Source organism: Schistocerca serialis, chromosome 9 (assembly GCF_023864345.2).
Source record: "Schistocerca serialis cubense isolate TAMUIC-IGC-003099 chromosome 9, iqSchSeri2.2, whole genome shotgun sequence".
NCBI lineage: Eukaryota > Metazoa > Arthropoda > Insecta > Orthoptera > Acrididae > Schistocerca > Schistocerca serialis.
The window spans coordinates 246,160,751-246,172,271 of record NC_064646.1 but is presented as its reverse complement, the minus strand read 5'-3'; the positions used below and the strand labels follow the sequence as shown (position 1 = coordinate 246,172,271).

At 42.4% G+C, this 11,521-nt stretch overlaps 1 protein-coding gene across 2 annotated transcripts in view; it reads right to left on the bottom strand.

Moving 5' to 3' along the window:
- Window positions 1-4,966: 4,966 nt before the first annotated feature.
- LOC126419079 (cuticle protein 18.6-like) overlaps window positions 4,967-11,521 on the bottom strand; it is a 117,954-nt gene continuing 111,399 nt past the window's right edge. For both annotated transcript variants that reach the window (XM_050086168.1, XM_050086167.1), the window contains exons 3-4: window positions 7,870-8,065; window positions 4,967-5,294 (exon numbers count right to left, since the gene is read on the bottom strand). In XM_050086168.1, coding sequence (XP_049942125.1) covers window positions 5,239-5,294; window positions 7,870-8,065 — 252 coding nt within the window. In that variant the 3' untranslated portion in view covers window positions 4,967-5,238. The remainder of the gene's footprint in view (window positions 5,295-7,869; window positions 8,066-11,521) is intronic.

Below are 11,521 nucleotides of genomic sequence, written 5' to 3'. Positions count from 1 at the left end.
GTTCTGTTTTAATTCCCATGTGTGAAGTTAACGTTTCGAAAACTATTCTCATTATTTTATTTCTTTACTTATGTCATCGTTCCTGTAACACTGATGTATACGTTTATTTCTATTCTTTTGTAAAGCCTGTATTAATACAAATGTTATCTGTATTATTATGTTCTTTAATGATGTATTTTGTGCCTTTGTAAATGTATTCTCATGTCATAAATTTGTAATTGTTAGACACCAGTTCTTCAAATTAAGCTTTATTTCACTGCACACCTTTCTGTTGGTCATAGTATATGCACAATATGTGAGAAGTTAAAAAAGAGGGGGACTGTTTCCGCTCGCACGTGTGTTGATAATTCAGCAAGGAACCTGTTAACAGCACTGCTAGTTCTAAGGACAATCCCAAAAACTTTGTGAGTGCACAAGTGGTGGTTTATGGACTTGCTATATTATCAGCAAAACCCTTCGTTGGGGATTGTGCACCCACACAGTCGCAACAGATGGCTGCTGGCCATCTCTAAAAGGACTACAGTGGGTCTGCACCTTTGATGACCCACCAATACCATACTCTCTACAAGGACTGCCGTGTGTCTGCACCTGTGGTGGCCCACCCATACCATTATCTCTACAAGAAATACTGTGGATCTGCTCTGTGATGAACTACCTACCAATATTCTTCAAAACTTCGACTGACTCCACTGTGGGTTTGCTCTGTTGTGGCCCACTACCTGTCTGCATGTCAAGAGTCAGCACTGTCTTCCCGCTGGGAGGACGACACTATTTGTTCAAGACTGCATGGAAATCCACTGCTTCTGTGTGCATTTTCTTTTACTGCTCAGACTTCGTACTACTGTAATGAATGATCAGGACTGTCTTCATGGACTGTGATAACAATCTTTGCATGTGAGCAACATTGTATCCATAAGTGTATGCATTTGATATTTGGTATTGTAATTATGAAAAAAATTTCTAATCATTATTGGGCACTGCCCAAAACAATTTGTAAATTTTTTTGTGGGGAGCGTGGGGGCTATGTAAGTAAGCTGTTTAGGTTTTTATGTTGGTAATGCCACGTAGCGCTCTTTATGAAAATCACTGACTGTGCTGTGTGCAGCCTGTGGCTGTTTCAACTCATTGTTGGAATATTCGTTTGTGTAGTGTTGGGCTGTTGGATGTGAACAGCACGTAGAGTTGGGCAGTTGGAGGTGAGCCGCCAGCAGTGGTGGATATGGAGAGAGAGATGCCAGAGTTTTGAGAGGTTACTATAAGCGGACGATGTAGATATGTGTCTGCCAGAAAAAGTAATTTTATAAAGATGGTTATCATTAATTGATGGATATATATGATACTTTTGAACATTATTAAGGTAAATACATTGTTTGTTCTCTACCAAAATCTTTCAGTTGCTAACTATGCCTATCAGTAGTTAGTGCCTTCAGTAGTTAGAATCTTTTATTTAGCTGGCAGTTTTGGCGCTCGCTGTATTGCAGTAGTTCGAGTAACGAAGATTTTTGTGGGGTAAGTGATTCATGAAAGGTATAGGTTATTGTTAGTCAGGGCCACTCTTTTGTACAAATTACTGAAAGTCAGATTGCGTTGGGCTAAAAATATTGTGTGTCAGTTTAGTGATGATCAGAATAAGTAAAGAGAAAACTGTTTGAGTACGTTGAGTTTTCCTCAGCTGTTTGAAAATCAAATAACTGAAGAGATTTACTGGCACAGTAATTTTTAATGTTTTCTAAGGGGATGTTTCAATGTAAATATATTTTCCACAGATTTTCTCGTATTTTAGTATATCATATAGTATTTTGATTTTTCACATTAACAAAGCCGAAATTACATTGTTCGTACCTACTAAACGAAAATACGTCCTATTACATCAAGGCAAGATTACGAGCCTCACACTCTGCAGAAATAACAATATTCCAAAGGATTTACGATTTTTCTTAAAAAATGAAACACAGCTAGTTTTCGTTATAGTTTTGATTTCGATTATTATTTCATAAACGAATTTAGAAATAAACATAGTAAGCAGTTCAGGATTGCGTAATTAATAATAGAAATTTTAAATGTACAAATAACATGTAATTTCAAGTGTTTCTAAAAAAATTTTAACTGCACATTCAGAACTAGTACTTATCGATTATAACATCGAAATTAAAATATTTTACAAAGCAGTTACTTTCTATAAACTTTAGCTTGAAATATAACATATTGTGTATAAAATTATATGAAAGTTTTCAGAAAAGCAACTGAGATAATATTGACCTACCCGAAATTCGAAAAAAATGATACCGGTATCTACAGTTACTGTTGAGGAAAAGTAGTGCTAGAGGAGGCTGTCCCGTTGCAACTTAAACGTAAATTTTTCTGACACGTTGTGGAGCGAGAGGAAATATCAAGACAGTGGTGTGTATCTATCTACAAAAAAGGAAAGAAGATGCACCCAAATAATTATAGGGGAACTAGTGTTGTTGCTTCTACCAGCACCACACTGAGGAACAGGTTGGAGAATGAGATTGAGAGAAAGATGTGAGAGGAACAGGAGGTTTTACCATTGGGCTATCCTATATGGGTCATACTTTCAGTCGTAGACAAACAAGTGAGAAGGTGTATTCCAAGGGTCAAGAAGTACACCAAACATTCTCGATTTAGGAAAAGCATACGATTCTGTACCAATCAACGAACTACTGGAAGAGACGGAGTATACAGTTGTAAAGCAAAATAGATACCCCTAATTCAAAGAATCTACCAGCAATCGTACGCAGCAGTTAATGTAGGGAGAAAGTTGAGTGAGACATTCCAAATATCGAAAGAATTTAGAAAGGGCTGCAATATGTCGCCGACTCCGTTTAAAATATGTATGTAGTATATATTAGAATGGGGGAATCAGTCATGCGGAAGTGTGGGATTTCTCTTCCAGCTTGGTACCACCTACTCATTATTATTTGCCGATGATCTGGTACTGATAGGACGAAACAGAGAGTACGTCAAATATATGATAAATAAGTTAATGGAAGCATCCGAACGACGCGGTCTTGGAACAAATATAAGCACAGCAGAATATCTAGTGGAGGGAGGAGATAGAATAATCTAGTAGAGGTAGGAGATAGAAGGGATATAGTACTGCCTCAAGGCAGTTTAAATACTTAGGATCGACTATCGATTCCTCGGGAAGCTGTGAAGCAGATGTGGAATCCAAACCCAACACACAAGAGGAGCAATTAAAATGCTAAATATTCTGCGCAGCTGGACCATATGATTCTGTACCCATCAACGGACTATGGGAAGCGATGGAATATGTAGGTGTAATTGGAATGGTGAGAAAGAGAGGTCTGCCAGAGGAAGACTGCCCTGATCGTGAAACTGGCGAGTGGGAATACGGGGCAACTACAGGAGAGTGGAGAAGACCTTAAAAGTAAGTAAGTATAAAAACAGCCGACATGCCAAGAGGGGTTGAGTTTCTAGGACTCAATCGACAGGGACGAGAGACAACAGACCTAGGGTGCGGAGATGATGGAGGACACTTCAGCTCCCTAGACAGGAGGAGAGACTTGAAATCCAGACTGAAGAGAGACTGAGTGCCCTTTCGAGCTGACACCTTTATGGCACGACGCACCATGATCTCTGACTCCGGTAAGAACACTTTGCACCAACAGCTTGATGGGGCTGGATAGGCAGGTCAACTCGTTGGCTTTATGGAAATAATGATCGGTCGCTCTGCCCCAGCAATATTCTTTCCTTAGCTATCATCCTCTTGGCTTTGCGGTTACTGCATACATGTTGTTGAACTTCGCGACAGGATAATGACGACGGAAAATCGGCGTAATTAAATTGCTACACCCATCCACCTAAGAATCTTGCCAACAAATGGTGGTTTGGCCAACTGTGTAATACTGGATTCAGCACTGTTTATAATGGATGTTTAATTCCTTCAATATCTAAACTCCCAGTTATGGAATACATTATGAATATATTTTACCTCTTGATATTCCTTTCACAGTTAATGAAGCCCATATCATTAGGTAAGTAGAAAGTAAAGTAATACCCACGCAACAGATACAGTCCTCATAGACCCATAAATTATCGCTTTCTTTAAATTCCATTGCGCAACTTAATTGATCAGCACTAGCTCTTCAGGGGCAATCTGATTCCTTAATATGTCGGTCAAATGATCAAGGCGAAAATCTGACGATTTCATCGATTCTCTCAAATATTTTATCTCTGATGAGCCAGTATTTATGAGCAGATTTCACCATCATCATCATCTTCTTCTTCCTTTCAAGGATTAGGCTGTTGCCTGCTCTGAACTCACAAACAAAATCATTCCGATGTTTTTCTAGGTCTTCTAATACCTCTTTTCCCAGTCAGCTTGTCGTTCAGGATCTTTTGAGGAATTCTGTGAACTGGAATTCTCACAAGGTGTTGTATCCAGTCTTCTCGATATTTTTGAGTTTTTTCGTTCATGCTGAAAATATTTAATTCTGTCTAATATCTTCGTTTCTAATCAAATCTCTTCTTGTGCAACCCTTCTTCTTTCTTAGGAACCTCATCTCTGCTCTCTGAATTTCATTTCTTGTTTTTTGGTGGTAACCTAGCATCCGTAGGATAATACGGAAACCACCATTAGTCTACAGAATGTCATGATAGTTTCTTTTTGTACTTTATGGCCTAGTGTTCTGCTAATGGTACCACAGAAAGCTTGGAATTTGTGTATGTTATTTTCAATAACAGGGTGCAAATCAAAACCTACAGCATAACCTAAATACGATACCTGAGACACTTGTTCTAAAACTGGATTATCCAAAACAATTTTTTAACTGCCTCGATATTTTCCTCGGATTTCATAACTGAAAAAGAAAACAGAGGAGCCTTATCTCGTAAGCTAAATAAAATGAAGCTGTTCTTTTTTGAGCAGGAATTTGTTTTTATTACTTTTAGATATATTACATAAACAGTACAAAAATGTATAAAATCAACATGCAACACAGATTATATTTACACGAGGAAGAAAATAAGAACAATGTCACCATTCTGATTCATTTGGTATGATAAGATAGCTCGTACCTTCAGTGATAGAAATTTCACTGTGTTATCATCAGATTATATCAATACCACAATCAAGAAAGTGTATTCATTGGAATAATAATGAACAGTTATTGACATTAAGATGTTAACATAATACATCCATTGATACGTCCATTACAGGAATGCTGTCGATATGCTCTGGAACCCAGCGGGACACCTTCAGTAGTATCCATACCCACGTCCTAGTCCAGCACCTCCCACAGCAGCCCCGTAACCTAAGGAGGAGTAAGTACAAGTATTAGCGCTGCAAAGTAAAGGATTTCTGTCACAGATCTAATAGGACCATCTTCAAAATATTAGCCCTTCGGCATTTTAAGTGTATGCTTCGCTGTAGAGCTTAGTACGAAATGTAGCTAAGATACCGCACGTCCGTAAAACCACAGACAAAAACGTTGGTATCACTACCGATATAAACTTGAACAATGAACTTTTCAAATACATACTTGTTATCATTTACCGACACAAGATTGAACAATCAACTTTTCAAATACGTACTAAATAAGACAATCTGCAAACTGTCGTAACTTTACTGCTGTTCGATTTGGCTTCCATTTGTTGCCGAACGTCCATAGAACTAATGACTTAGTTCATTATCTGTTTCTCTTCTACAAATTTGGAATATAGTTGACTTGATCATGATGCGGTAACTTAGTGAGCTGGCAAGTAGCTAAAGGAGTGAGGCTCATAGATTCTGGTTTTCATTGAAGCCATCCCTACTAGTACATCAACGACAGAGTTTCACATGAAGAAAATAACACAAATGATACGATGCGCAGGAGCTCTGTCTTGTCGGAAGATTACGTAGTCAACTTTTCGTTAAGTTTCTGTTTCTGTGCGTGATAAATCCTCCCAGTGCTTCATTTTAATTTGACTGTAGAGAAAAATTCAGATACGAAATTCAAATAACATTACTTTTCGAGAAATTCAACTCTTTTTGTAAGAGTAGACATAGTGTCGACATTGAGACACAACATTTGTTGGAAAGTTAGGATTGACTATTTACGACAGTCATAGTTGCGATGTAATACTTACTGGCGACTACTGGCTCGATCATTATGGCCACCTTCAGATGGTTTCAGAATTTTTGCTCTGAAACAATTTCGTCACCGTGTATGGCTGCCTCAGTACAAAAATACTTGACTTGAAGATCAGGAATTATACAGTAAACCAGCTGACAGTATCTGATGATGGCCCATAACGGCAGCAACCGATAACCGTCAATATTTAAAGCAACTATGGCTTTAATCAATGATCATTGTCAGGTCCCTTTTACAAGTACCTTAAGAATAACACTAAGCAAGGGTTTCTAACGAAATTTCGCGAGTGATGAAATTATTCAGTCAACCACTCACATGTGACTGGTATAAATTAGCCGACATAAGAGCGAGGCTCGGTGAAAGGCGCAGTGGAAAGGCGCTAGAGACGCATTCTAGAAAATGATGATTCAAATCCCCATTCGTCCACATAGATTTACGTCTTCCGTGGCTTCTCTAAATTACTTAAGATAAAGGTAGAGATTGTTCTGTCGAAAGGGAAACATTTTCTTTGACATCACTCACTTCCCAACCGGTGCTTGAGATCTGTCTAACTGTCTCTTCATCGACGGAACGTGAAACCCTAATCTTGCTTCCTTTCTTATCTCACTACAGCTTTGACGATCTTGTAGACAACTAGATGAGAAAAAAGGAAGGCTGTAAGTGTTGCACTCTTTAAAGTAAGCATTGCAGTACATTTCCATCTCCATCAGCGTCCCTAAAACACCAGACTGTTCCTGAATATACAGGAATTTATTTTCGAGAATCCCTAACTACGAACTTCTCTTCGTATTAGTGCATAGCTAGGATCAACCATCGGTACATTCTTGCTCAACCATTAGCACATTCTTGTTCTTCACCCTTACTCCTGCGTTGCATCCATCAAGTTGATAAGGAACTGAGACAGGGTTACAGATTATCCCCGTTGTCTATCAATCTGTAGGCGCTCATTGAACAAGCAGTAAAGGAAACCGGGGAGAAATTTGGAAAGGAAAAGTACAGAGAGGAGAGAGAAAAATTTGACGTTAGCAGAGGTTGGAAACAACTTTTAATATTAGTTGAACGGAGTGGATAATGTCGTGAAAAGAGGCTGAATATAAACAAAAGTAAAAGAAGGGTAAGGGAATGTAAACAAATTAATTCCGGTAATGCTGTGGGAACTAGATTGGGAAATGAAGCACTAAAAGTGGTACATGAATTCTGCTATTTGGGAAGCACAATAACGGATGATTGACGAAATAGAGGGGATACATAATGCAGACTAATAGTTTAAAGAAAAGGGGAATTTATTCACATCTAGCATAAATGTTACGAAGTCTTTTCTGAAGGAATTTATCAAGAGTGTAGCCTCGTATGGAAGTGAAAATTGGACGACAACCAGTTCAGACAAAGAGGGAATAGAATTTTCTGCAATGTGGTGCTACAGAAGGAGGCTGAAGATTAAATGGGTCGATGACCAACGAAGAGGTAGGAATCGAATTGGGAAGTGAAGAGCTTTAGGGCACAAGAACAGGGGATCAGTTGACAGTACACATTCGAACGCATCAAGGAATCATGTTTGGTGATGAAGGTAAGTATGGAGGGTAAAAATTGTAAAGCAATAACAAGGCTTGGCTACGGGTTGTATGGGTTTAAGTGGAAGCCGATTGCAGTAGTTATGCAGAGATGAAAAGACTTGCACAGGATAGAGTAGCATGGAGAATTTCATCAAACCAGTCTTAGAACTCAAGACCACAACAGTATCGGAGTCTCTCACCGTGATGCGAGTTGTGCACGACGGGGTGGAAGCCGGACTTGTCGGCGTGGTACTTGACGGTGCGCACGCTGCCGTCCGCCTCCTTGAGCGAGTACTCGCCAGTCACGACGTCTCCGTCGCGGTGCTCCTTCTGGGAGTGGTGGTCCCCTGTGTGCCCGTCAGATACCCCGTACTCGAACTCGTACTTCGGGTACGCCTGCGAAAGCATACAGTCACGTCAGTCACATTAAACTACTTCGTAGTTTTATTTGTTGGTTATTGATAAAAGACCTCTGTTAGTACAGTGTCAAATCAATTTAGACGTGGAAACAGTATTTCCTACAGTATGTATCTCTGCAGCGAAGTGTACGCCGTTTTGAAAGTTCCTGGAAAATGAAAATTGCGCCCTGGTCTGGGACTCGGAAAGCTGGACCTTGTCTTTCGCTGGCACTGGACTTAACGACTTAGCTATCCATGCTGGACTCACAATCGTCCTTAGAGCTCGAATTTTGTCAGCACCTGTCCCTAACTCATAGAAAATATCCTGCTTACATTGCTGACCTTACCACTCTTGGAAGATACGTGGGCTATTTTTTATTTCAGCCTCCGAACAGTCACGAAATGGAAATCACAGGGAAGATCAAAAATTTTATTTGCAACATTTAACTGTACTTTCCAGCTACTATACAGCCACCACTCCGACATAGACATCTGTCGTAGCGTGGTACCAACTTTACAGTACCCTCGTCAGAGAAGGAAGCCTCCCACTGTTTTCGCCAATTCCCTACGCCGGTGTGAAGCTCGTTGTCTGTGCAAAAATGCTGTACTCATAACCAGCGGTTCAGGTGAGCGAAGGAATGACAATCACAGGGAGCCAGGTCCGGACTGCGTGGCGGGTGATCAAACACTTCCCATTGTAAACGCTGCAGGATCGGCTTCGTTGCACCTGCAGTTTGCGGCCGAGAACTGTCATGAAGAAGGAAACACATCACACGTTAGATAAGCTGCACGAAATCAGGCGAAACCTCCCAGCAGGCACTTCACGCTTGGCGGGAGACACTGTTGTTCTAGACATCTTTAAGCGTTCACTGTGTGCTCAGAACTGAAAAACGCGACATGGCTGAATTACATGGGCATACTAGAGACTGAGCAATACATCTGCGTAAAGCTCCACTGGATTCTCACTGTGGTCCCAATTTCGCGACCGAACGGTGGTTGAAAAAAGTAGCCCTCGTAGGATTAACCAAACCTCAGGGTTGTTTTCAGAACTGATCTTTCACTGGGGTGTACACTGCTTTGAAACGCCCTGGAAAATTAAAACATTACGGGAGAGATAAATTGGTACAATTTATGAGGATGAGCCGTAAGTTTTGCGTGGATTGCTAAGACGTTAAACGTTCTAACCACGAAAGAAAGCTTCTGGCTTTGAGGCCCTATTCAGCACGGAGACTTCATGTGGCCGTAAGTTTTCAAGGACCCAACATTAATTTATAAGATGTTGAGCAACATTTGGAACACAGCAATAGCAACAAAATCTTCAAATGTGTGTGAATTCCAAAGGAACCAAACTGCTGAGGTCATCGGTCCCTATTACACTCCTGGAAATGGAAAAAAGAACACATTGACACCGGTGTGTAAGACGCACCATACTTGCTCCGGACACTGCGAGATGGCTGTACAAGCAATGATCACACGCACGGCACAGCGGACACACCAGGAACCGCGGTGTTGGCCGTCGAATGGCGTTAGCTGCGCAGCATTTGTGCACCGCCGCCGTCAGTGTCAGCCAGTTTGCCGTGGCATACGGAGCTCCATCGCAGTCTTTAACACTGGTAGCACGCCGCGACAGCGTGGACGTGAACCGTATGTGCAGTTGACGGACTTTGAGCGAGGGCGTATAGTGGGCATGCGGGAGGCCGGGTGGACGTACCGCCGAATTGCTCAACACGTGGGGCGTGAGGTCTCCACAGTACATCGATGTTGTCGCCAGTGGTCGGCGGAAGGTGCACGTGCCCGTCGACCTGGGACCGGACCGCAGCGACGCACGGATGCACGCCAAGACCGTAGGATCCTACGCAGTGCCGTAGGGGACCGCACCGCCACTTCCCAGCAAATTAGGGACACAGTTGCTCCTGGGGTATCGGCGAGGACCATTCGCAACCGTCTCCATGAAGCTGGCCTACGGTCCCGCACACCGTTAGGCCGTCTCCCGCTCACACCCCAACATCGTGCTGCCCGCCTCCAGTGGTGTCGCGACAGGCGTGAATGGAGGGACGAATGGAGACGTGTCGTCTTCAGCGATGAGAGTCGCTTCTGCCTTGGTGCCAATGATGGTCGTATGCGTGTTTGGCGCCGTGCAGGTGAGCGCCACAATCAGGACTGCATACGACCGAGGCACACAGGGCCAACACCCGGCATCATGGTGTGGGGAGCGATCTCCTACACTGGCAGTACACCACTGGTGATCGTCGAGGGGACATTGAATAGTGCACGGTACATCCAAACCGTCATCGAACCCATCGTTCTACCATTCCTAGAACGGCAAGGGAACTTGCTGTTCCAACAGGACAATGCACGTCCGCATGTATCCCGTGCCACCCAACATGCTCTAGAAGGTGTAAGTCAACTACCCTGGCCAGCAAGATCTCCGGATCTGTCCGCCATGGAGCATGTTTGGGACTGGATGAAGCGTCGTCTCACGCGGTCTGCACGTCCAGCACGAACGCTGGTCCAACTGAGGCGCCAGGTGGAAATGGCATGGCAAGCCGTTCCACAGGACTACATCCAGCATCTCTACGATCGTCTCCATGGGAGAATAGCAGCCTGCATTGCTGCGAAAGGTGGATATACACTGTACTAGTGCCGACATTGTGCATTCTCTGTTGCCTGTGTCTATGTGCCTGTGGTTCTGTCAGTGTGATCATGTGATGTATCTGACCCCAGGAATGTGTCAATAAAGTTTCCCCTTCCTGGGACAATGAATTCACGGTGTTCTTATTTCAATTTCCAGGAGTGTATTACATAATAAATCTTTTTGTGCAATCCAGATCGCTCTCTCAGTGTACAGTACAGCTCATATTAAAGGAAGAACTTCCTGTTGCAGATACTGTGCAAAATGTCGACTATTACGATCAGGACTGAGTGTACGGTATCCGGCAGCTCGTTACAGAGTAATAATTAAATTATGATTTATTCGGTTTGTTAGCACCACGACCCTCGTGTCTGTGGACAACACACACACCCACGCCCGCGGGAGGACTCTAACCTCCGGCGGGAGAGGCCGCACAGCCCGTGACATGGCGCCACAAACCGCGCGCCCACTCCGCGCGGCAGCAATAGCAACGTGAGATAATATCATTACAAGAGCAAAAGCATAAAGTTGAACAAGAATATGGAATTGTTCTTGCCGGTTGCTACCTTATTTTCGTCTCCTGATTAGCAAATGTAGTTGAAATCTGTAACCACACAATAAATCTTAAAAATGAACCTGAACAGTCACAACCGCAGTGAAACATCTTTCTTATATGAGGTTACCGGTTTCGGTCTGATTTAGACCACCTTCAAACCTACCACGTTGTGGTGGACGGTGGTGTTGGATGGAGCAGGTGCTACGACTCCACGAAACGCTAACTGCTCAAAGAGATACGTTTTCAAAAATTACATAATAAAACGT